The 25,956-nt window shown below is 51.8% G+C and overlaps 2 protein-coding genes across 3 annotated transcripts; both read right to left on the minus strand.

Moving 5' to 3' along the window:
* Positions 1 to 4,570: 4,570 nt before the first annotated feature.
* On the minus strand, positions 4,571 to 11,009 carry LOC137305525 (ferritin heavy chain, oocyte isoform-like). Its single transcript, XM_067974387.1, has 4 exons — positions 10,834 to 11,009; positions 6,361 to 6,507; positions 5,176 to 5,301; positions 4,571 to 4,842 (listed from the first exon to the last, which is right to left on the minus strand). Exons 1-4 carry the CDS (start codon positions 10,933 to 10,935, stop codon positions 4,696 to 4,698), a joined length of 522 nt encoding a protein of 173 aa, XP_067830488.1. The 5' UTR covers positions 10,936 to 11,009; the 3' UTR covers positions 4,571 to 4,695.
* An 8,953-nt stretch (positions 11,010 to 19,962) lies between these two features.
* Positions 19,963 to 25,359, minus strand: LOC137305524 (ferritin heavy chain B-like). 2 transcript variants are annotated; one of them, XM_067974386.1, is made up of 4 exons: positions 25,292 to 25,359; positions 21,858 to 22,004; positions 20,642 to 20,767; positions 19,963 to 20,235 (listed from the first exon to the last, which is right to left on the minus strand). In XM_067974386.1, exons 1-4 carry the CDS (start codon positions 25,325 to 25,327, stop codon positions 20,089 to 20,091), a joined length of 456 nt encoding a protein of 151 aa, XP_067830487.1. In that variant the 5' UTR covers positions 25,328 to 25,359; the 3' UTR covers positions 19,963 to 20,088. The 2 variants fall into 2 exon arrangements, with proteins under 2 accessions (XP_067830487.1, XP_067830486.1); XM_067974385.1 differs by lacking the exon at positions 25,292 to 25,359 and adding an exon at positions 23,508 to 23,672.
* Between the last annotated feature and the right edge of the window lie 597 nt (positions 25,360 to 25,956).

Here is a 25,956-nt window from a genome sequence, read left to right on the forward strand (position 1 = left end):
TATTCGGGACACTGCGCGCTTTCGGGTTCGGGTCGCATTTCGTCGCCCGGATCCGACTTCTGTTCGCCGCCGCGGAGTGTCTGATTAAGGTTAACGGATCCTTGACGGCGCCCCTTCGCTTCGGGAGAGGAGTGCGTCAGGGGTGCCCCATGTCCGGCCAATTATACGCCGTCTGCGTGGAGCCTTTCCTGCGCCTCTTGCGCAAGAGGTTGTCGGGACTGGCTCTGCGCGAGCCGGACGTGGAGGTCGTCCTTTCGGCTTACGCCGACGACGTGCTCCTCGTGGTCACGGATCCCCTTGACTTGCGGAGGATGCGCGAGTGCCAAGAGGTCTACTCTGCGGCGTCTTCCGCAAGGTTCAACTGGGAGAAATGTTCCGGACTCCTGGTGGGTCAGTGGCGGGTGGACTCCCTGCCGGAGGAGCTCAGGCCTTTCGCCTGGAGTACCACGCACCTCCGGTACCTGGGAGTCTACCTCGGCCCTGCCGAGGAAGCCTGGCCGGCGAACTGGGAAGAGCTGGAGGCCAAGGTCGCCGCTCGCCTGGCGCGCTGGACAGGACTGCTCCGAGTGTTATCCTACAGGGGTCGAGTGCTGGTCATAAACCAGCTGGTGGCCGCCATGTTGTGGTACAGATTGGTCACTTTGACCCCACCCCCCGAGTTTGTCGCCAAAATTCAGAAGAAGTTTGTCGACTTCTTCTGGGCCAGAGGGATACACTGGGTCGCTGCCGCGGTCCTGAGTCTCCCGCTTAGGGAGGGCGGTCAGGGGCTGGTGTGCGTCCGCACCCAGGTGGCAACTTTCCGCCTTCGGACGCTGCGGCGATACCTGTACGTTGAGCGTCCTCTTAGATGGCGTGCGCTGGCGACGTATTTTTTCCGCCAGCTGCACGGCCTGAACTACGACACGCAGCTCCTGTTCATCTCGCTGGTGGGCGGCCGCACGTCTTTGCAGGAGCTGCCTGTCTTTTACCAGGATCTGCTCAGGGTCTGGAACATGGTCGCCTCTGGTCGGAGCTCTCGCCCGTCAGGGGTAGCGGCCGTCCTGCAGGAGCCGCTGCTCGGGAATCCGTTCCTCCGCGATATCGGCTTCGGCCACTCGCGGCTGTCGGTGCGGAGGGCCGTGGCCGGTCGGGTGACCAGAGTCAGGGACGTCCTGGATGGCGGTGGGTCGGGTTGGTTGGAGCCGTGGGCGCTCGCCGCACGGATGTCCTCGTGGCGTGCCGGGGACGCGGCCATCGCCATCCGGGCGTTGAAATCGGCGCTCGGCCCTGACTCCACTCGGGATGTGGAGGCGGCTCAGGCGTGCGGAGCCATCCCGTCCGACCTGACCCCCGTTCGGACGGAGTTCCTCCTCGGCGCCAAACCCCGGAACCTCCCTCGGGGGGCCGCGCCTCACAACTTGAGCCGTCTCTCGGAAATTCCCTCCGTGCCGTTTCACACCGCGCGGAGGGATTTCCTGTACGGGCTGCTCCTGCACACCATCCACTTCCTCGCCCTCGTCTCTCGGCCGGACACGCCCTGGCGTACCATCCTGCCGTCCGGCGGAGACGGGGGTCCCCATTGGGAGGCTCTCTATACAGGGGTCCTCCCGTGTTACTTTGGGGATCTGGGGTGGAGGGTGGCGCACGGAGCAGTCGCGTGCAACCGGCGGTTACGCCATTTCACGGACACCCAGGCCGCTTGTGATTTCTGCGGCCTGGAGGAGTCCGTGTTCCATCTGTACACTGGGTGTGCGAGACTGCAGCCCCTGTTCCATTATTTGAAGGGGCTGCTCCTCAAGTTCTGGCTGCACTTCAGTCCCACGCTCCTGATCTTTGGCCGCCCTGTGAGGAGGGGGGCGGGCAGGTCGGTGGACGTTCTCGTGGGCCTGCTCCTGGGCCTGTCCAAGGTGGCCATCCACAGGTCTAGGATGATCGTGGTCCGTGGGGGCGGTCGCTCGGCCTGTCTGCCTCTCTTCCGCGGAATGCTCCGCGCCCGGGTGGCCCTGGAGATGGAGCACGCGGTGTCTGCCGGTACGCTCGAGGCTTTCCGCGGCCGGTGGGCACCGCAGGGGCTGGAGTGCATCCTGGACGAGGAAAATAACATTTTAATTTGAACACTTGGTTTTGGTTTATTTGGTTTTTAGTATTTAAGCACACCCCACACCCCCCCTTCTTATAAAAGGGGGGCCTATTAACAAAAAAAAAAAAAAAAAAAATCCAGGCACCAATTAACAAAGGACAGAAGGTGGGGTGTGATTCCCAGAACCAATCAGAGCTTTGGAATACAGGTGGGATTGGAGAATTATTCTGTGATGCCATTGCTGTTGGTTTCTTTGACTTTCCTCAAACGAAATCTGATCACATCAAAAAAAAAAAGAAAAAAAAAAAAAAAAATCCAGGCACCAATTAACAAAGGAATCACTGTATTTTGGTTTGTTTTGTCTTAAATAAAACACACCCTACTGCCCCCGCCCCCTCTTAAAAGAGGGGGGGGGGCCTAAAACAAAAAAAACTCAATAAAAACAAATTTTAAAAAATTAACAAAGGGCAGGGGGTGGGGGGGTGATTCTCAGAGTCAATCAGAGCTTTGGAATACAGGCAGGATTGGAGGATTATTCTGTGATGTGATTGCTGTTGGTTTCTTTGACTTTCCTCAAACTGAATCTGATAACATCTCTGTTCCCAGAATCAGAGCTTCGCAACATATCTCAAAGAGATCGATGTGTTTACAAATGGAAATCCCATCTCGTAGATGGGGTCCAGCACAATTGGTTCTCAGTTAACCTGTCTCTTGGACAATTGATGGGAATCTTGGTGTGTCCAGAAAGAGTCCGTTATACCCAGATTCACAATGCTGATCACCACAATAGATTGAAGGAGACTGACCTTCACCAGACAGTCCGCAGTGAGTCCGCAAACCAACCGACAACGAGTCGGGGAAATGGAAAGTGGATCAGTTGGGATCGTCAAACAGAATTCTGTTGCTCCATCACTGTAAAATGCGATGTGGAGTTTTATCTTCATGACCTTTAAGAGCTGTTAAGTCTAGAATTTACTTTGCACTGTTCATTCATCTCCTACAAACCTCCAATCTGTTGTGAGGAAAAGTTTTATACCTGAAATGTCAACTATCTCGCATTTTCTCAAGCGATATTGCCTGACCAGATTGTAGTATCATCAGTATTATGTTCCTATCCTGTTGTAACTCTGGTCGAACAACCAGACATTGAATAGAAGGACCACAAAGCCTCAAGAACAGAGAAGAGTGAATTACATAAAACTTACACCAAAACAGGCAGTTAGGTCCAACCAGTTCATGTTGTTTATCCTCCACACAAGTAGTCCTAATCCCATGTGCCTGCCCTGTTACCAAACCATGGTATCTAGTCTTACTCATATAGGCATCCTCCATCCCCTGCCAGTCAAGCCAATATTTAATTTGTAGATAGTGTAATCATGTATAACAGCTCACCTTGTCTGCTACCTTCGCCCATGAAAGAATATTTATTGGGCTTATGTGCCTCAGTACTTCATTCACTCAAGGTGAACTATTTTTAAACACCATTACTAGGTGTATTTAATTTCTCATGACTTCAGGAAAACTCAAAAATCACTACTATTTGTAGGTTAAGGGCAGTCTTTTTTGTACAAGTTGTGGTAATTAGAAAAATACTAAGTGAAGTATAGATTATAATGTACATCAAATATTGAATTTCAATTAACTTGTGAATTCCTATAACAGTTAGTGGTGCTATAAGGGCCTGTTTCCATGTTGTAACTTCTATGATTCTATTGCAGGCAATTGGGACTAGCTTAGTGGTATAAACTGGGCGACATGGACATGTTGGGCCGAAGGGCCTGTTTCCATGTTGTAACTTCTATGATTCTATAATCAAAAGTGATTAAGTCATTGGGAGATATACAGGAATCAATCAATCATTTATACCAGTCCTGATTACCCACCACCAACAAACTCCAAACCAGACAGACAGCAGTTTGATGTTTCTGCAGACTGGTGGGTTACTTAATTCCAGAACATTGCTAAGTATTGCCCTAGAGGAGAGAATGTTAAACAAAAGACTGCCTGCTCAAAGGAAGACACTAAGGTGGTTAATACTGTACAACACTTCAGTAATCCAGAGTGATGTGTGGCATGAGACTAATGCTAAAGTACCTCAATTGTAATTTCCCCCACTGACAGAAACAAGTCTGAAGCAGGTTGTAAAGCTGATGCACTTCCTTCTCCAGACTGGACAGTTATTACTGAAGACACTACAATGGGGAACAGGGGCCCTGAATTATTGTTTCAAAGCTTTGCAACATGCTGACATATGTAATGAAAACTGGAATTGTTACTGAGATCACAGTTGCAGAAATTGTGTATTTCCAAAATCCCCAATAAGCCTCTCAGTGAGGAGATGTGAGCACAGCCATCCTGGGCAGTACAGAATCAATTTTAGGAAGCTGGACCAGGAGGGGCTTATGTATTTGAAAAGTTCTAACTTGATCACTAGTTACTCAGCTGGGTGTCATGCAATGGGGATCTTGGTGATCAGATCAGCCACTCAATTATACAAAACAGACAAAGCAGTATAAAGATAAAGTTTTTATTTCTATGTACAGCAACAATGAGATGAGAAAAGTGGAAATTCACCACCAGAATTTAGTCACACTTCATTTTCACCAAGTATAGAATGAATGGTTATAGAACCCCAGTCAATGCAGGCTGTGCTTGTCAAACAGGTACACTCCCATGCCATTCTCAGGGGCTCCCAGTCTCTTCAGGTTGGTGATGTGATCTCCAAGCTTCTTGATCATCTTCACTTGTTCATCCAAGTAGTGGGTCTCCAGGAAGTCACACAACTGGAAGAGAGAAACTAGTGAGTGTAGTTTGCTCAAACATGTCAAGGTGAGGATCATCTCCAGAAGTGACATTATTCTTGCTAATTTCCTGGACTAGAATAATGGTAAAAGTAGTGCACTTGGGGGGGATTCATACATTTAGCCAGACAAGACCAAGATTACCCCACAAATGGAAAGTCTGCTATTGTATTAAACTAGAAATCACCTTCAGTTCCATTTTGGTACCTTAGATATCAAGAGCCCTGGGAGTAGTTTAGTGAAACAAACCTATGAAAAACCACCAATTTATAAGTGGCAGATTCCAATTCCACCCTCAACTAATTTGAAACTTACATGAGGGTCAGTGCTCTCCTTGGACAGTCTGTGCAGATCCAGCAGACTCTGGTTCACATGCTTCTCCATCTGCAGAGCTCTCTGCATCACCTCCAGACCATTGCTCCACTCATCCTGCTCTGGCTTCTGAAAAAAAGGGAAGAGTTGTCTTGTCAGCACACCTACAATGGAAGCTGAAAGTCCAAGCACTGTTATTCTCAAGAACAGCAGGGTTAGAAGCAATGGACATTAATCGTGCACCTGAAGAATAGGAATACAAGGAAGGATTGTGGAGTCAATAACTGGGATGACATTGGAGGCCATTGCTGGATACTAGGAGCCGATCAGTCCATTGACTGCCATTTTAAACTTGCAGCTCTAATCCCAATTCCCACCTTTTTCCCATAACCCTAAACACCCTCCAAGTAGTTATGCATCCCTTTTGAAATAGGGAATTGGCTTTGCATCTATGGCTTTCTAGATTAGAAAGCACTGTCAACTTGAAGCTTGTAACTATTTTTGCACTTGCAAACTAGTTTAAAAGTTGCATGTACTTGGATCCTCAAGTTGCTTTTTAAATATGTTCACACCTCCCCTCAAAAATCCTTCCTTTAGAAGGTTCTGCAATCTGCCATTCTTGTATTGTACTGGGAAGCAGTACAAACATCTACCAATGCCATTTAGTGGTGAATTGGAGGAAAACAAGACTATGTCTTACTTTAGAGTTACTGACCAGCCTTGATCAACTCTTCCAAATATAAAAAAGTGTTTCTCCTGGAGTGGTTAGGGCCTGAACAAAAGGGCATGAGGGTGGTTACAAGGAGTGTGAACTTACTAGTTGACAATATTCCTTTAACCCCATTTCTTCCTCTGATCTCCACACCAGTTTCCTATTAATGTTACAATTTTTCTTCCAGTTCCTTGCCCCACAAAGATTTAGTTAGCAATTTGTGCAGAAACTCATCTTTCTGAACATCCACATACATTGATCCTCCTATATCCACTAGCTCAGTGACCCAAAGAACATCAACTCACCCTAATCACTTATACCTTTCCAAGTCCTCACTTATTCTTGCCCAATACTAACTATTTTACTCAATCTCACTTGCTTTTAAGAACTTTTGGGTGTAATGGCAAGATATCAAACTATTTAAAATAATGAGGAAACTTTTTAAGCTACCCAAGATTCATGACATTAAATCTAACCTTGACGTCCTCCAAGATGATTCGGCCCCCACGCTGATTCTGGAATTTCAGCAGTTTCTCAGCGTGCTCCCGTTCCTCATGTGACTGCTCCTTGAAGAACTCAGCAAAGTGACGCAGGGCAACATCATCCCGGTCAAAGTAATAGGACTGTGGGGAAAGACAAAAATGGGAAGAGTCAGGTCAGGCCTAAATCTCATCCATGGCCAGCTCAAAATGATAGTAACATCATGGTAGATAAATTACCCATTTGCTGACTCAATACTTCGTTTTCAATTAAGGGGCACAGTTTCTAAACAAAAAGTGTTTTCCTTGCAAGTCAAACTCAATTTGATTCATTGATCTTCTAAAAATGTTGAAAATCCCTCCATGAAGTAACCAAGAGTTCATTAGAAGAAGGACACATTATGGAGCAATAGGGCTTTTTGGATTAAAGTTTCATTTCAGCAATCAAACTACACTTCAGCTCAACTTATCAGTGGCATCTACTTCAGTTCCCAGATAGAAGTCTAAAATTAGTGCAGGGAAGAGAGCAAAAGGTTTCAAATTCAGTAGTTTAACAACTTCAAACACTTGGGGCTCGATTTTAGCGTCAGGTTTCCTGCGGGTTTCCAGCAGGGGGGGGCCCCGAAAATCCCGATATTCAGTCACGTGACCGGATCACGCCGAGATCCCAGCCACTTCCGGGTGCCGCGCAGGCCCCGCTGGTGGGAATCCCGCAGGCAATTAAAGCCAGCGGGGTTCCACTTGAGTGTACTTACCTTGCTTGTTGAGGTCATTAAATGAGCTGAAGCAGCTGTCAAAACAGGAAGTGTGGGATTTTAGCTTCAACGCAGTGTGTTTCACACACTGGTAGAAGCAGTCTCCCTTCAACCGGTCGTGTTCCAGCCAGCAGCCTGTGGCAGCTGCCAAAGGTGCACTCCACAGCGGGTGGGAGAGCCCTCACCCACGCAGGAGGCCACCGCGTCACGTAGGGCAACCCCTGCCCTCCACCACCCCCGCCAAGCCAGAGGACAGACCGACGTGAAACCGCAGCCCCAGTGCGAGGAACCACCTACCTAGCCTGCACAACCCCTCAGACCAACACCTGCCAGATGGGTGGTGCGTTGACATCCTCGGAGGACGAACAGCATGACCAGCCCCAGCAGCCTCGCAGTCCACCTCGGAGACGTGGAGCCCCCCAACACGGTGCTGCGGCACACCCACCTGCACAGCAGGAGGGAGGGCAACCGCAGAGAGAGATGCGTCGCAGGAGGCACTACCCTCCGCACAGGGTGTACAGACCGAGGCTCCCCTACACACGTGGCTCATGACGCCTCTGAGGAACCCCATCACCGAGCCGGAGCGTCGGTACAATGACAGCCACACTGCTACCAGGTCTACAATTGAGCAGACCATAGGGCTGCTCAAGATGCGCTTCGGGTGCCTTGATCGTTCTGGGGGAGCGCTCCAATACACACCATTCAGAGTGGGACGAATCATAGTTGTCTGCTGTGCCCTGCATAACATGGCACTACAGAGAGGGGTGCCGCTGGAGGAGGCCCAATCCACACCCGCCACCCACGTTGAGGACGGCGATGAGGAGGAGGAGGACGCGGATGCGCCAGAGGATGGTGGACGACCCATGCGCCGAACCACGACTCACCGGGATGCTCGCCGGGCCAGGGAGGCACTCATACGTCAACGGTTCTCCTAGAGTCAGACAGTGCAAGGCGCCCACATCTCCACACCTGCGAGGGGCCATACCAGCCCCCTCCACTGAAGACTGTTGCCAGTACTCCTGCACCCACAGCAGTGTGCCCAATGGGTGGCAGCAGGTGTTCGCCGTCATGATGGCCTGCACGGAACGCACCTATTGCACAGGCCGCGGAAGAATGGACGAGAGGTGGCAGGAGTGGTGAGAATATAGTATTTAATATGTACAATGTGAGATAATATAAACAAAAAGTGTACAAATTAATAGACACCCTGGTGCATTCCCTTTGTGCTTATAACGCCTTTGGATTTATTTTGCGGGTACCCCTACGTGGTGCTACCCCTGTGGCTCCAGCAGAGGTAGTGGCAGGTTGCTCCTGTTCTCGCCCTGACCGGGTAGATGCTTTGGGCGGACGGCCCCTGGGTTTCGGTGCCCGTGAGGGCACCTCCACAGACTGCTCCTCCTGCACCGGGGCAGGGGCAGACTCGGCCACCTGGAGAGGAGGCACCATTGCGGGTACTGGTTGAGGGGGGGCAACGGGTGGGACGTGGGGGCGCCTTGAGAAGCGTCCCCGCTTCCATGTCCCCGGTCACCATCATCCCTCTCGTGGCCTCGGCCCACATCACCCCGTCCACCCTGCTGGACGGCAGTTTGGATGGCATGTGTGAGGCCTTGCAAGGCCACCTAGTGTATCCGTCAGCCTGTTTATGGCGGCGGAATGTTGCTCACCCTGAATCCGTACAGCCGTTGTCAGGGCCTGCACGGACTCGATGTGGAGCTGTGCGTGACGCTCGAGGGAGGCCAGCCTGTCCTCCACCGCAGACATTCCTGCGACACTGTCGCTGGTACCCTCCTGTACCTGCGCCACCAATGCCCTCATGCAGGAGTTGGACTCCTCCATCGCCTGCGCAATTGTGGACAATGCACGCGGCACCTCTCCCAGTACCTCAGCAATTAGCTGGTGCCCCTCGACAACTCTCCTTTTCACTGGTGGCCCCCTGGGTTCAGCATCTGGGTCCGGCTGAGCAGAGCCTGGAGATGAGTGCTCCCACCGACGCAGACCCTCCGCGGCTGCCCCTGCCACCAGGGTCTGCTCATGCTCACTCGTGCGCGGTGAATCACCAAGTGCTACCCCAACTAGTTGGCGAGGGGGACCCACCGAGGTGCGTGTCTCTGCGCTGGTGGATGGTTGGCTCAGATGTGACGATGCACCCTCAGAGACCGGCATATCCTCTGAGGAATCGCCCTCCTCAATCGCAGCGCTCGCAGACGGCCCTGCAAGAGAACAGAGGGCACTATGAGGCATGTGCACCAACGTTACGGTGCGCCTGATGGCAGGTGATGATACGGTCACTCGCGATCATGGGTGTTGAGTGTCAGCTTTCCCTTACCGGCCGTTTCTGCAGCGACAGACTCGCCATCTGCGACCGACAGGCAATGTGGTGTGCGGGCGAGGTCGAGCGCCTCCACCTCTGCGTCTGCGTCGGTGAGGTCTACCAGGTGCGGCGGGCCACCTCCGGTGCGTGCCCTTTCCCTGTGGCTCTTGCTCCTCTTCTCCCGTCAAGGCAAAACACAGATGCGTGAGTGGGTGCGTATTGCATAGTGAGACGCATCGAGCATCGGTGTGGGTGGGTTGAGCGTGGGGCAGATGGATGGGAGGATGCGTGTGCCACATGCTCATCCCATTGCATAGGGATTGGGGTGTGTGGTAGTGTTCGGGTGGGGACAGGGACGGTGGGTACTTGCGGGCACGGCGAGGATGGTGAGTGAGTGGCTGTGAGGATTGCTGCGGGAGCGCTGTGTTGGCTCTGCAGGAGGGGTTGTGATCTGTTTGGCGTGATGGTGGGGACGGGTTGTGGGAGGGTGCGTTAGTGTACTCACCTTGCCGGACCTAGTGAGGTAATTGAACCGCTTGCGGCACTGCTCCCATGTCCTTGGGGTGTTGGCCCTGCTGCTGACCTCCGCCGCCACCTCTGCCCATGCCTTCCTGGTGGCGGCAGCAGGGCACTTGCGTCCATCCGCAGGGAAGAGCGTGTCCCTCCTCCTCCTCACGCCCTCCAGCGTCAGCTGAGGCGCAAGGTCTGAAAAACGTGGCGCAGCCTTTCCCCTCGGGTGAGCCATCATCTGTAGCCTACTGATTGCAGCAGGAGGGGCTTTGGGAGACTGCCCCTTTAAGTGGAGCTCCTACATCGCGTCGACGCAGCTGGGGAGCGGAGAACCCGGAAGCAGGGCTTAACCAGGTCAATTATCCCACGATCGCACGGGGGACGCACGCAATTAGCCGTCCGCGTTTTCCACGCTCCCGGAGGACCACCTGCTGGGAACCCGCAGGCCTGCTAAAATCAAGCCCTTAGTGTCACCTCAGTGAGGAAAACTTCAGCACAACAGGAGTATAAGTATGTCAGTCAATTAGAAAGGGGAGGGGAAGAAAGCCAGAACCAGCCAATGTTCCACTAACTAGTCACCCAAATCTAATTTCCCCCCACCAAGTTGCAAAAGTCAAACAGGTTTATGAATCCTCAAGATGAATTCTCTATTACAAACTTAATGGAACCCTTGAGTTAACATCAGGATAGGACACAGCTATTAGAGCAGGGAACAATCTGTTAATAAGACCTTCAATGAAATCATTGTGGTAAGAGTATTCACTAGATTGAGACTGGGGAGGTCACAGAGGTACACTCTGAAGCCAATTCATTGACAAGAAACTCTATCTGCTTAGAATACAATGACATCACAGCCTTAATTTTGAAACTGTGCCCCAAAAATACAAAACTCACCATAGAGAGATAAACATAGGAGGAATAGAGCTCCATATTGATCTGCTTGTTGACACCATCCTCACACTCCTTGTGATAGTTCTGCCACACTTGGGAGGCCATCTTAACTTTTACTATTAGCAAAACTCTCACTTTAAACACCACTGCAGAAACAATGTCACCTCTTCCCTCACAAGCTTTTGTATTTATATTACTGGGACAGCCTGCATTTGAACAGGTTATGACATCACCAATGATGATTGACAATCCCTGATAGCCACTCAGGAATCGTCCATGAATCCAGGCACCAATTAACAAAGGACAGGGGGTGGGGTGTGATTCCCAGAACCAATCAGAACTTTGGAATACAGGCAGGATTGGAGGATTATTGTGTGATGTCATTGCTGTTGGTTTCTTTGACTTTCCTCAAACGAAATCTGATCACATCTCTGTTGGGTTGTCTTTCAGACACACCAGCTCGGCATTGGAGCTGATTCTGGCTGAACTGCCACTGAGTGGAGAGCAGAGAGAGCAGAGGGAGCAGGCCCTTGCCCGGGTCCCTCTGAGTCAAGGAGAAGGAGAAGGAGAAACCACCATCAACAAGGAGGGAGGGAGGGAGGGAGGGAGAAGAATACTACCAAACAGCAGCCGGGAGGGGTTGTGCTGCTGCTGCTGCTGCTGGTTTGCGACACCGAACAGAGGGAGGAAGAGGAGGTCGGTGCAGTGAGGTGCGTCGGCTGAAGGTAGGGGGAGGAAGAAGACTTCAGAGGACAGGGGTCCCCCCCAAGTGTCTGGCCCAGGACAGCTGGAGCTGCCTGGGTGAAGTTACTTTTTCAATCTTTGGAGGACTGAGCCTCGGCAGCTCCAGCTGTCTAGGGGAAGACATCTCCTCCCCCTGCCCACTGGAAGACAGACAGAAGAAGATCCACCTTTTAAGGTGCAACCCCGCCCCTCTTCCACCCACTTCTGCAGCAGCCTACCCCTGCAGACTCCCTCCTTCCCATTCCACCATTAATCCCTCCCACCTTCTCTTGCTCTCCCGGATATTCTGGGGGAAAGTAAAACCAGCAAAGGGGCCCCTCTCCCAACCAAGCTCTGGGATTCGGGGAGAGAGGTTTCCTCAGGGCTTCTTTTAAAAAGGCCTAATTTCATCAGTGGGCCCGAGACTTGGGGTGGGTGTGGCTCCTGAAGTCATGGCGTCACCATCTTCGCCGGTGCCAGGACCCAGCAGGACGTATGCGGCGGTTACCTCGGGGGCCGCTCCTACAGTTCGTGCCGCTCCTGCTGGGCCGGCGCCTTTCCGCCTCATTACCAGGAAGCATGGGGTGAAGAGCTACGCCCACCCCAACATGACCATTGAGGCCTGCGTTAAGGCCATGGCCGAGGTTGTCGGCCCCTCGGCCATCGTCGCGGCCTCAAAAATGTACGGGAGGGCGGTGTTCTTCCTGAGGTCCGAGCGGGCGGTGTCCCTGGCCCTTAGTAAGGGGCTCACGGTGGGCGGGACCTTCCTGCCGGTGGACCCGCTGGAGGCCACCGCGCAGCGGGTCATTCTATCTAACGTCCCGCCTTTCCTGTCGGACGAGCTCCTCCTCCCCCACCTACGTCAACTGGGGGAGGTGAGGTCGGGGGTAACGCCGCTGCCGCTCGGACTCAGGGAGAACAGCCTCCGGCATGTTTACTCCTTCCGTCGCCAGGCATTCGTCAAGCTGGCACGGGAGGAGGTTACGGAGGGGGGCTTTAACGCCCTCCACGAGGGGACCCCTTACCGCGTCTTTTGGACGGCAGAGGGTGGGCGGTGCCATGCCTGTAAGGAGGTGGGGCACCTGAAGAGGAACTGCCCTGCCTCTCAGGCCGCCAAAACAGCTACGGCGGCCGGGGCTGGCGCCGCCACCGCTCCTCCCCCCCAACCCCGCCCCCGCGTCGGGAGAGTCAACTGCGCGGGTGGAGGTTGTCGGCGAGGCCTCCGCCGGGGGGGGGGGGGGGAGCGGGGGGAAGGGAACCCTCGCCCGAAAAAAGCGCGGAGAAAGAGAAAGAATCTCGAGGCTGGTCCCCAGGACATGAATAATCTTAGTCAGCCCGAGGCCGTGACCGCGGCCAGTCAACACCTCGCGGTCGCGACAGAGCCCGGGCTGGCGGGTGATCAGGAGGGAGCGGAGGTGGGGGCCCCAGCAGACATGGAGCTCCCCCTCCCTCCGCGACCCTCCGGGAAGGAAAGGCCCCACTCCCTGGAAGCGGAGGGGGGTTCCTGGTAAGGGACGGCCCCCCGTGGAAGGGGAGGTGGTGCCAGCCACGGATCCTGTGGCCCCGCCCATTATTTCTAACCAGCGGCGGGGGTCGTCTGCCTCTCGGGGGGAGGTGACCGAGCCCGTGCCTCCCGGGGGGGATGGGGAGACCCTGCTGATGGGGGGGGTCGCGGATCCGTGTACTGACGCCAGTATCCCGTTCACCGGGTCGGGCGTCCTGGGTGCCGGGTTGGGCGAGGCCGTTGCGGCCGAATTCGTCTGCCCCCGGCTTGACCTCTCCCAGGACCTGCTCGACCTGGTGGTTGGTTTTAATCGAAACATCTCACCGGCCGGGTCGGTCGGTGGCGGTGTGGGTGGGGAGACCCCCTCCTCTCAGTCTCTGGGCACGGTGCCGGGTGAGGTGGGAGAACACGTTCTCCCCGGTTTCCCCCTATATCCGGGTGCCAGTTTTTCACCGCTCGGAGGCTGGGGAGGGTCCCCGCCCGGCGCCGCCCTCTGACCCGGACCCCCCGGTGGAGCCCGGGGAGGACTCCTCTGCCGACGATCCTGGGGGTGGGATCGTGACAGAGGCGGGGCCGGCCGGCGCGGCCGTCCCGTTCTCCGCACCCTGTGCGGGGAGTGGGTCGGCCGCGGGCGACGATGACCCGGAGGAGGACGGAGACTCGGTGGTGGGCACTTGGGAGGATTTAGAGTTCGCCGCCAGTGAGGTGGTGGACGCCCTCGTGCCCGACACCGAGTCTCCCCTCATCCCCGTTGAGGAACTCCGGAATTTTGCGTCCGGTTGGAGCCATCGTCGCGATGGCGTCCGGCGGGCCCTCGACCGTTGGTCGGAGCCGGCGCAACTAATCTGCTCGGTCCGGGCTGCCGTCGCGTCCGTGGCCGCGGAAGGGGACGGCGGCGGGGTCGGGCTGCGCCGGCTCAGTTCCCTCCTCGCCGGGCTCTTGGGGGAGTGGCGGTCGACTAGCGGCCCCGCTCCCTCTGCGCTTTAGGTTTAAGTAGGTTGCGCTGTGCTCTTGTCATGGAGATCACCATAGCCAGCCTCAACATCAACGGCGGCAGAGACGCCCGCCGTAGATTTGACAAGTTCTCGGTCCTGCGGGACGGGAAGTATGCGGTGTGCTTTCTGCAGGAAACCCACACCGTTCCGGGAGACGAGGCCACGTGGATCCTGGAATGGGGAGGGGGGGTCTACTTGAGTCACCTCGCCAGCGTTTCGAGCGGGGTGGCCATCTTGTTGGCCCCGACTTTTCAGCCGGAGATCTTGGGGGTCAAGGAGCCGGTGCCGGGCCGCTTGCTCCACGTGGCCCTTCGCCACGGGGACGTGCCGCTTCACCTGGTGAACGTGTACGCCCCCTGGTCCGGAGCCGAGCAAGTGAGCTTCTTTGAGGAAGTGTCCACTTACCTAAACTCCGTCGACGCCGGCGAGTGCATTATCCTCGGGGGGGATTTTAACCGTACCCTCGAGGCGAGGGACCGCTCCGGTCCCGCGCGTGCCCGAACGGCGACGGAGAAGTTGAGGGACCTGGTCGGGTCCTTCAACTTGGTGGACGTCTGGCGGAATCTCCATCCCGACTCCGGCCAGTTCACCTTTGTGAGGGCCGGAGGAGGGAGCTCCAGAATCGACCTCCTGTACGTTTCGCGGGCGTACGCCTCCTGCGTCCCGTCGGCCTCCATCCGGCCGGTGTCGTGCTCGGACCACTACCTGGTGTGGATGGAGCTCGCTCTGCTCCGCGCCCGGTCGGGGTCCGCGCACTGGCACTTTAACAACCGGCTGCTGGAGGACGCGCGGTTCCGGGACTCGTTCCGTCTGTTCTGGAGCGACTGGAGAGGGAAGCGGGGAGGCTTCTCCTCCTTGAGGCTATGGTGGGACGTGGGCAAGGCTCACGTCCGCCTCTTCTGTCAAGAGTACGCGAGGGGGTCGACTAAGAGGCGGGAGTCCGAGGTCAGGCGGTTGGAGCAGGAGGTGCTTGGCCTGGAGTCCCGTCTCGGTCAGGCCGCCGAGGATCCGGCCCTGCGGCAGGTGTACGAAGAGAGGAAGGACGCTCTGAGGGACCTGCAACTGGTCGGGTCCCGAGGAGCGTACGTGAGGTCGCGGCTCCAGCTCCTTCAGGACCTGGACTGCGGCTCTCCCTTCTTCTACTCGCTGGAAAAGCGGCGGGGGGCTCGTAAGCAGCTCCTTACGCTGCTGGCCGACGACGGGTCCCTCGTCTCGGACCCGGAGGGAGTCAGGGCCCGTGCTCGATCTTACTACGAGGCTCTGTTCTCTCCGGATCCGTCCAGCGAGGAGGCGCGCAGAGTTTTGTGGGAGGACCTGCCGAAGGTTGGCCCGGAGGACGCCGACAGTATGGATGCTCCGCTGAGTTTGGCGGAGCTGACCGGCGCCCTCCACCAGCTCTCCAGGGGCAAGTCCCCGGGGCTGGACGGGCTGACCGTGGAGTTCCTCAGGGCCTTCTGGGACGTCCTGGAGGGCGACTACGCGCGGGTCCTGGGGGAATGTCTGGCGACCGGGCGGTCGTGGCGCAGAGCGGTCGTGGTCCTGCTGCCTAAGAAGGGGGATCTCCGTCACCTTAAAAACTGGCGCCCGGTCTCCCTCCTCAGCACGGATTATAAGGTCTTTGCCAAGGCGATGTCTGCTCGCCTGGGCACCGTGCTGGCCCACATGATCCACCCCGACCAGTCCTACACGGTCCCGGGCCGGAAGATCCACGATAACATCCATCTGGTCTGGGACCTGATCCACCATTCCCAGAGGGCTGGTCTGTCGGTCGCCTTCCTTTCCTTAGATCAGGAGAAGGCGTTCGACAGGATGGATCACGAGTATCTATTCGGGACACTGCGCGCTTTCGGGTTCGGGTCGCATTTCGTCGCTCGGATCCGACTTCTGTACGCCGCCGCGGAGTGTCTGATTAAGGTTAACGGATCCTTGACTGCGCCCCTTCGCTTCGGGAGAGGAGTGCGTCAGGGGTGCCCCATGTCCGGCCAATTATACGCCGTCTGCGTGGAGCCTTTCCTGCGCCTCTTGCGCAAGAGGTTGTCGGGACTGGCTCTGCGCGAGCCGGACGTGGAGGTCGTCCTTTCGGCTTACGCCGACGACGTGCTCCTCGTGGTCACGGATCCCCTTGACTTGCAGAGGATGCGCGAGTGCCAAGAGGTCTACTCTGCGGCGTCTTCCGCAAGGATCAACTGGGAGAAATGTTCCGGACTCCTGGTGGGTCAGTGGCGGGTGGACTCCCTGCCGGAGGAGCTCAGGCCTTTCGCCTGGAGTACCACGCACCTCCGGTACCTGGGAGTCTACCTCGGCCCTGCCGAGGAAGCCTGGCCGGCGAACTGGGAAGAGCTGGAGGCCAAGGTCGCCGCTCGCCTGGCGCGCTGGACAGGACTGCTCCGAGTGTTATCCTACAGGGGTCGAGTGCTGGTCATAAACCAGCTGGTGGCCGCCATGTTGTGGTACAGATTGGTCACTTTGACCCCACCCCCCGAGTTTGTCGCCAAGATTCAGAGGAAGTTCGTCGACTTCTTCTGGGCCAAAGGGATACACTGGGTCGCTGCCGCGGTCCTGAGTCTCCCGCTTAGGGAGGGCGGTCAGGGGCTGGTGTGCGTCCGCACCCAGGTGGCAACTTTCCGCCTTCGGACGCTGCGGCGATACCTGTACGTTGAGCGTCCTCTTAGATGGCGTGCGCTGGCGACGTATTTTTTCCGCCAGCTGCACGGCCTGAACTACGACACGCAGCTCCTGTTCCTCTCGCTGGTGGGCGGCCGCACGTCTTTGCAGGAGCTGCCTGTCTTTTACCAGGATCTGCTCAGGGTCTGGAACATGGTCGCCTCCGGTCGGTGCTCTCGCCCGTCAGGGGTAGCGGCCGTCCTGCAGGAGCCGCTGCTCGGGAATCCGTTCCTCCGCGATATCGGCTTCGGCCACTCGCGGCTGTCGGTGCGGAGGGCCGTGGCCGGTCGGGTGACCAGAGTCAGGGACGTCCTGGATGGCGGTGGGTCGGGTTAGTTGGAGCCGTGGGCGCTCGCCGCACGGATGTCCTCGTGGCGTGCCGGGGACGCAGCCGCCGCCATCCAGGCGTTGAAATCGGCGCACGGACCTGACTCCACTCGGGATGTGGAGGCGGCTCAGGCGTGCGGAGCCATCCCGTCCGACCTGACCCCCGTTCGGACGGAATTCCTCCTCGGCGCCAAACCCCGGAACCTCCCTCGGAGGGCTGTGCCTCACAACTTGAGCCGTCTCTCGGAAATTCCCTCCGTGCCGTTTCACACCGCGCGGAGGGATTTCCTGTACGGGCTGCTCCTGCACACCATCCACTTCCTCGCCCTCGTCTCTCGCCCGGACACGCCCTGGCGTACCGTCCTGCCGTCCGGCGGAGGCCCCCAGTGGAGGGCTCTCTACTCGGGGTTCCTCCCGTGTTACATCGGGGATCTGGGGTGGAGGGTGGCGCACGGAGCAGTCGCGTGCAACCGGCGGTTACGCCATTTTACGGACTCCCAGGCCGCCTGCAATTTTTGCGGCCTGGATGAGTCCGTGTTTCATTTTTTCGCTGGGTGTGGGAGACTGCAGCCCCTGTTTGATTATTTGGAGGGGCTGCTCCTCAAGTTCTGGCTGCACTTCAGTCCCACGCTCCTGATCTTTGGGCGCCCGGTGAGGAGGGGGGCGGGCAGGTCGGTGGACGTCCTCGTGGGCTTCCTCCTGGGCCTGTCCAAGGTGGCCATCCACAGGTCCAGGTTGCTCGCGGTCCGTGGGGGCGGTCGCTCGGCCTGTCTGCTTCTCTTCCGCGGAATGCTCCGCGCCCGGGTGGCCCTGGAGATGGAGCATGCGGTGTCTGCCGGTACACTCGAGGCTTTCCGCGACCGATGGGCACCGCAGGGGCTGGAGTGTATCCTGAACAAGGAAAATAAAATTTTAATTTGATGCCTGGTTTTGGTTTATTTTGTTTTTAGTATTTAAGAAAGAAAAAAGAAAAAAAAAAATCTGATGACATCTCTGTTCCCAGAATCAGAGCTTCACAACATATCTCAAAGAGATCGATGAGTTTACAAATGGAAATCCCATCCCGTAGATGGTGTCGAGCACAATCGGTTCTAAGTTATCCCGTCTCTTGGACAATTGATGGGAATCTAGGTGTGTCCAGAACGAGTCCGTTATACCCAGATTCACAATGTTGATCAGCACAATAGATTGAAGGAGACTGACCTTCACCAGACGGTCCGCAGTGAGTCCGCAAACCAACCGACAACGAGTCGGGGAAATGGAAAGTGGATCAGTCGGGAGCTTCAAACAGAACTCTGTTGCTCCATCACTGTAAAGGGTGATATGGAGTTTTATCCCCATGAAATTTAAGAACTGCAAAGTCCAGTAATTAGTTTGCACTGTTTCTTCATTGCCTGAAAATCTCAAGGCCGTTTGAGGAAAGTTTTTACCCTGAAGCGTCAACCGTCTTGTGTTTTCTCCACCGACACTGCCTTATCGTTTATAGAGACATCCCCTGCCAGTTAAGCCAATATTTAGTTTGTAGATAGTTTAATCATGTTTAACAGCTCACCTTGTCTGCCAGCTTAGTCTTTGAGAATATTTAATGAGCTCATGTGCATAAGTACTTTCAAATGAAGTTAATTCATTCCCTTTAGGTTAACTATTTTTGAACATTAGAGGTATTTCATCATCTAAACTCATCCCCACACACTTTGTGGGTTCAGGGCAGTCTTTTTGAACAAGTTGTGGTAATTAGAAATATACAAAGTGAAGTATGGAAGATAATGTACAGCAACTGTTTGATTAAAATTAACCGGTGGATTCCTGTAACAGGTAGTGATGCTGTAATAGAAATTGTGTTTAACTTGTTGGGAGACACAAATTGTACAAAAGCAAATGATTCTTCCAGTATATCAGTACAGATCTCTCCACTTTACCCAACACCAAGTACGATATTCTGCAGTTTGATGTATGGTTGTAATGTATTGAAGTTTGTTAACAATACAAAGCTAGGGGGGAAAGTAAGCTGTGAGGAGAACACAAAGTGTCTGCAAAGGGATCTTGACAGGTTAGGTGAGTGGGCAGGGTGGTGGCAGATGAAATATGAGGTTATTCACTTTGGTAGGAAGAATAGAAAAACAATATGTTTTAAATGGTGAGAATCTAGTCAACGTTGGTGTTGAGAGATTTAGGTGTTCTCATACAAGAAACACAGTTAGTATGCAGGAAATTAGGAAAGCAAATGGCATATTGGCCTTTAGTGCAAGGGGGTTGGAGTGCAAGAGTAATTAGTCTTACGACAGTTCTACAGGACTTTGGTGAAACCTTACCTGGAGTACTGCGTACAGTATTGGTCTCCTGATGTAAGGATATACTTACCTTAGAGGCAGTGCAACGAAGGCTCATTCGATTAATTCCTGGGATGAGAGGGTTGTCTTAAGGAGAGGTTGTGTAGAATAGGCCTACATCACTGGAGTTTAGAAAAATGACCTCATTAAAAGATGAGGGGATTTGATAGGATAGATGCTGAGAGATTGTTGGCCCTGGCTAGAGAGTCTAGAAATAGGAGGTATAGGCACAGAATAGGTGGGGTCACTGATTCAAGATTGAGAGCAGGAGGAATTTCTTCATGCAGAGGGTTGTGAATTGTTAGAATTCTCTACCTTAGAGGGCGAGGGATGCTGAGTCATTAAATATATTCAAAGCAGAAAAGGATAGATTCTTCTTCTCTAGGGAAAAATCAAGGGATAATAGGGAAATCAGGCAGGAAAGTAGAGTTGAGGGCACAGATCAGCCATAATCTAATCCAGCCTGCTCTGCCATTCAAGGGCATGTATGGCCTACTCCTATTTGTGTATAGACTGGTGGTTTATCCTGTACTAGTGCATTGATAAGTATTATACAGCCACTTAATTATACAATAAAAAGACAAACCAGTTCAATGATGAATTGCTTTTATTTCCATGTGCAGATGAGAAGTGGGAATTAACCACTAAGCATTCACCACGAGAATTTGGTCATTTAATTTTCACCAAATATAGAACTAATGGTTTAGAACCCCAGTCAATTCAGGGTGAGCTTGTCAAACAGGTACACTCCCATGCCATTCTCAGGGGCTCCCAGTCTCTTCAGGTTGGTGATGTGATCTCCAAGCTTCTTGATCATCTTCACTTGTTCATCCAAGTAATGGGTCTCCAGGAAGTCACACAACTGGAAGAGAGAAACTAGTGAGTGCATTAGCTCAAACAGATGTTAAGTGAGGATCATCTGAAGAGAAATTGTTCTTGATCCTTTCCTGGAACAGTAAATGTAGTGCACGTGGGATTGGCACATTTAGCGAGACTTTGATTACCCCACAAGTAGCAAGCAATCAATTCCTTTAAACTGGAGAGAACTCCAAGATCCATTTTGATGCCTCAGATATCAAGTGCCCTGGGAGTAGTTTAATGATCCAGGTCTAGAGTAGACAGAATTGCCAAAAAAAACTTGAATTCAAAGTGAGAAACAAACCTCTATGGAAATATTTCTACCAATGTGGAGTTAAGCGAGTATGATTCCAATACCACCCTCAACTCATCTGGGAAAAAAAAAATCATTGAAAACATTAGGAACTTACATGAGGGTCTGTCCTCTCAGTGGACAGTTTGTGCAGATCCAGCAGACTCTGGTTCACATTCTTCTCCATCTGCAGAGCTCTCTGCATCGCCTCCAGAACATTGCTCCACTCATCCTGCTCTGGCTTCTGAAAAAGGGAAGAGTTGTCTTGTCAGCACATTCAGCTACAATGGAAGTTGAAAGTCCAAGGGATGTTATTCTCAAGGTCAACATGGTCACAAGCAACAGAAGTTAATCAGTGCACCTCAAGAGGGAAGGATTGTGGATTCAATTATTGGGATGAGATTGGAGACCATTGCTGGACACTAGGAGCAGATCAGTCCATTAATTGCTGTTTTAGCAGCCAAAAAAAAAAAGTCTAATTCTAATTCCCCACCATTTGCCATAACCCTAAGTGCCCTCCACGTAACACTCCCTTTTAAAAACCTCAACTTGACTTTGCATCTATGGCTTTCTACAAGAATGCAACAGTCTAAGTTCTGGTTTTATATTCTTTGCTCTTAAATGGCCAGCACCCTATTTGCCTTTGACTTGTTTTTTACACTTACAAACTAGTTTAAAATTTGGCATGTACCTAGATCTTCAAGTCACTTAAAAAAAATTGTATTCACCTCCTTCCTCTAGAAGGAGGTACTTCCATCTGCCATTCTTGTATTGTACTGGGAAGCTGTACAAATATCAACTACCACCACCACCACCCTTCAGCTGTGAATTACTGAGAGGACAACTATGTCCAACTTTAGGATTACCAACAAGCTTTCAATTATTCCTCCCAAATAAAAAACGATAGTTTATCCTAGAGGCCTCAAAAAAAGGGTGGTTTAAACATTTTTTAAAGAAACCTTACTACATGACAATATTCCTTCAATCCCAATTCTGCCTCCTATCTCCACACCAGCTTCCCATCTCAAGTGGGATTTTTCCTCCAGTTCCATGCACCTCAATTTTAACCACCAATTTGTGCAGAAACTCATTCCTTTTGAACATCCAAATACATTGATCCTCCTATATCCACTAGCTCAGTGACCCAAAGCTATACAAACTCACCAAATCAGCTTATATCTTTCCAAGTACTTGCATACTCTCCCCAACACTAGCAATTTTACTCATCACTTGCTTTTAAGAACTTATGGGTGTGATGGTCAGATAACTATTTAAAATCAGGACAAAAAAAAACTACCCAAGTTGCAGAGAACCCCTCATTAGTTAAATCTAACCTTGATGTCCTCCAAGATGATTTGGCCTCCACGCTGATTCTGGAATTTCAGCAGTTTCTCAGCGTGCTCCCGTTTCTCATGCGACTGCTCCTTGAAGAACTCAGCAAAGTGACACAGGGCAACATCATCCCGGTCAAAGTAATAGGACTGTGGAGAGAATTTTTAAAACAGCATATCAGTCCACATACAACTCAATTATCCAATATTCTTTCCCCAGCCAGTTTTTCATAGAAACCATTTGTTAGCTAGCAAAATTCAATTTATTTCACTTATCGGAAAATGTTAGTCAGCTTCCCCTCCCTATAAAGACAATGAAAGATTCAACTACCAAAAAGCAATACATGACAACTAAAGTTTGGGACTACATTTCATGCCACATTCAACGGCATTACCATCGCCAAATCCCCCACCATCAACATCCTGGGGGTCACCATTGACCAGAAACTTAACTGGACCAGCCATATTAATACTGTGGCTACGAGAGCAGGTCAGAGGCTGGGTATTCTACGGCGAGTGACTCACCTGCTGACTCCCCAAAGCCTTTCCACCATCTACAAGGCACAAGTCAGGAGTGTGATGGAATACTCTCCACTTGCCTGGATGAGTGCAGCTCCAACAACACTCAAGAAGCTCGACACCATCCAAGATAAAGCAGCCCGCTTGATTGGCACCCCATCCACCACACTAAACATTCACTCCCTTCACCACCGGCGCACTGTGGCTGCAGTGTGCACCATCCACAGGATGCACTGCAGCAACTCGCCAAGGCTTCTTCGACAGCACCTCCCAAACCCGCGACCTCTACCACCTAGAAGGACAAGAGCAGCAGGCGCATGGGAACACCACCACCTGCACGTTCCCCTCCAAGTCACACACCATCCCGACTTGGAAATAGATCGCTGTTCCTTCATTGTCGCTGGGTCAAAATCCTGGAACTCCCTTCCTAACAGCACTGTGGGAGAACCGTCACCACACGGACTGCGGCGGTTCAAGAAGGCGACTCACCACCACCTTCTCGAGGGCAATTAGGGATGGGCAATAAATGCCAGCCTTGCCAGCGACGCCCACATCCCGTGAACGAATAAAAAAAACTAAACTACTCCTGGGTAAATAGTACCTCCTTCCTCTTCCCATTCTAATCTGAAATTGGTGGGGAAAACAAGAAAAAAAACCTCTTCATTCCAGTAGTTGTACACTCACTAGTCATTTAGTGTTAGAAAGAGCTAGGCACAGTGAAAGCAGCTTCACTAGGATTCACATAGTACTTCAACTCCAGTTATAAAAAGCAAGAAAGGCAGTGGGTATCTGCCAACATTTCACTGGCTACAGTCACCCCATTGAAGCTGAACTTTGATGTCAAATGTTGACAAGCACTTGACCAGGTTTCTGCTCTTCTCTTCCAAACTCAGGCAGCAGCTGAGCCAGGTTCATATATTAAACCCCTCAATAGAGTGCAGCTGCTTGTAAGGAGCAATCTTTTAACTCAACAAAAGATCACCCTGTATTACATACTGGAAGTACTCACTGCCCAAAGAAATCCCCCCCAGGGAGGAAGGAGAAAAGGAAGGCAAGAGAAATATAATTTAAAGCCAGTTCTGAACTGGAAAAATTCTAGCTTCTTCAAATGCACTGTCAAATAATAAGACTCACCATGGAGAGGTAAACATAGGAGGAATAGAGCTCCATATTGATCTCCTTGTTGACACCATCCTCACACTCCTTGTGGTAGTTCTGACACACTTGAGAATCCACCTTCATTGTTTCTATATTAGTATTTTTTTAAACTATGCCCAGAAAATTCTAGAATTACCCACTTCCCCCACAAGCTCTTGTATTTATACTACTGGGACAGCCTGCATTTAAGCAAGGAATGACATCACCAATGATGATTGGCTGTCAGGGATTGTCAATCAGGAATCTCCATGAATTCAGGCACCAATTAATAATGGGGGGTGGGAGGGTGTGATAACCAGAGCCAATCAGAGGTTTGGAATACCGGCCGGTTTGGATGATCAGTCTCGGTGATGTCATTGCTTTTGGGATCTTTGACCTCCCTCAAATCTGAAAGTGTCTCTTTGTTGAAATCTCACGGAATCATAACGTTGAATTATTTGATAATAATTTGCTATTTTCACTGAGTTGGCTTTTCATAATCTGGTCAAGTTTGTTACTTGTTAGTAATTGTGACACGGACAATATTCAAAGGAATCAAGTAGTCTTGAGTGAATTTGCAAACCAAACCTTGGACAGAGAAATGGAAATTCCATCCCATGGATGGTGTGAATCGTCCCCAGTTCTAATATAGAGAATGGGTGTGTCTGAGGATTGGCAGCATGGGGGCATCAACTGGGCAAAGCATTGTGGGATGTGTCATGTTTGGTTATTTTTTTCATGAATACTGAATACAATGTCACAGACAGACGCATCCCCATTTACTCCAGCGTGTTAGATGAGTCTTTTTATGGTCAGCTTTCCATGAGGCTAAAGAATATTTGGAGCTAATTGAAATGATGAGATTCAGATGTTCTAACAGTCTAGCTCATCACAGTGTTTTTCTGAGATCCAAAGTCTTGACATCTGGTTTCATTGCAGAAGTAGTTCAGTCTTGGTGATGATATGTGTTCCCTTGGATTAAAACTCTGTTTTAGAGGGGGTGGCAGTGATTCACATCCAGATCCACCAATCATTGTATAAGACACTAGCTTATTTGGGAGATGCTACCAATGAGCACAGTTGACCCACCTAAACTGGAAATATATCTGGGTATTTATAACTGTATTGGCCAGAAAGGATCCAAGATGCAGTGAATATTCTGCGGTCACAAAGAGGTTCAACCAGACTGATGGACATCCCTATGTTCATACTCAATGACCACCCAGAAACTTTGATTAAGGTCTGTTGTTACTGTTTCTGAGAGAGTGTTTGATTGATTCTTTCCACAGAAGCCCTTAGAATTCAGTATCACTACCTGTAGGGAGTGGGGATGTTGACAGGTACAAAAAACCTCAAAAAAAAACTGCTCTTCCCGGAGCAGATACTTTTCTTAAATAGAATGGTTCATTGGACTGAAATGGTTTAACCCATTTATTGCCTTCATCTTTTAGCAGAAGAAAATGTTACAGCAGCTGTATTGAGTGGTTAAAGAGTCACCATTTATGGAAAGAGCATATCAATCAGCAGTGGGAACAGTAACTTGTCTTTACTTCTGGTTTCAACACAATCATTGAAATGTACAAATACAACTTGCACTCCAGGTATATACAGGATTGGAATTAGACTTTCAACAGGTGGCCCTGAACACTGGAAGTGCTCACTGCTCAAAGATTTTTTTCCCCCAGGGAGGTGGAAGGAAGTCATGAGAAATAGAGTTTAAAGCCAGCCCAGAAATGGAAAAATTTCAATTTCTAAGAATGCAGTGATAATACAAGACTAACCATGGAGAGGTAAACATAGGAGGAATAGAGCTCCATATTGATCTGCTTGTTGACACCATCCTCACACTCCTTCTGATAGTTCTGACACACTTTGGAATTCATCATCACAATGTTTGAGAACTAACCTCTTCCCTCACAAGCTCTTGTATTTATACTACTGGGACAGCCTGCATTTAAACAGGGTATGACATCACCAATGATGATTGACAATCCCTGATAGCCACTCAGGAATCTTCCATGAATCCAGGCACCAATTAACAAAGGACGGGGGGTGTAGGGGCTGGAGGGATGAGACCCTGAGCCAATCAGAGCTTTGGAATACAGGCAGGTTTGGGTGATGAATATCAGTGATGTCACTGCTTTTGGGTTCTTTGATCTCCCTCAAATCTGAAAGTGCTTCTTTTGAGCTTTCTCCACGCCCAGGTGTCTGCCGGTATGCTTGAGATCTTCCATGACCAGTGGGCACCACAGGGATTGCAGTGTATAGCAGACACTGATAATATTATGATCTAGTTTGAAGAAAAAGAAAGTAAAACATTGGCTTTAGTGGTTGCTGGTGCAATTGTGAGCACTTTTGGAGGATTCCTATAGATTAAGTAAGATCTCTAAAGGGAGTGGTCCTGGAGAGGAGGGTGCCTCTTTGTTTAAAACCCTCAGGGACGCAA

Source organism: Heptranchias perlo, chromosome 40, assembly GCF_035084215.1.
Source record: "Heptranchias perlo isolate sHepPer1 chromosome 40, sHepPer1.hap1, whole genome shotgun sequence".
Classification (NCBI taxonomy): domain Eukaryota; kingdom Metazoa; phylum Chordata; class Chondrichthyes; order Hexanchiformes; family Hexanchidae; genus Heptranchias; species Heptranchias perlo.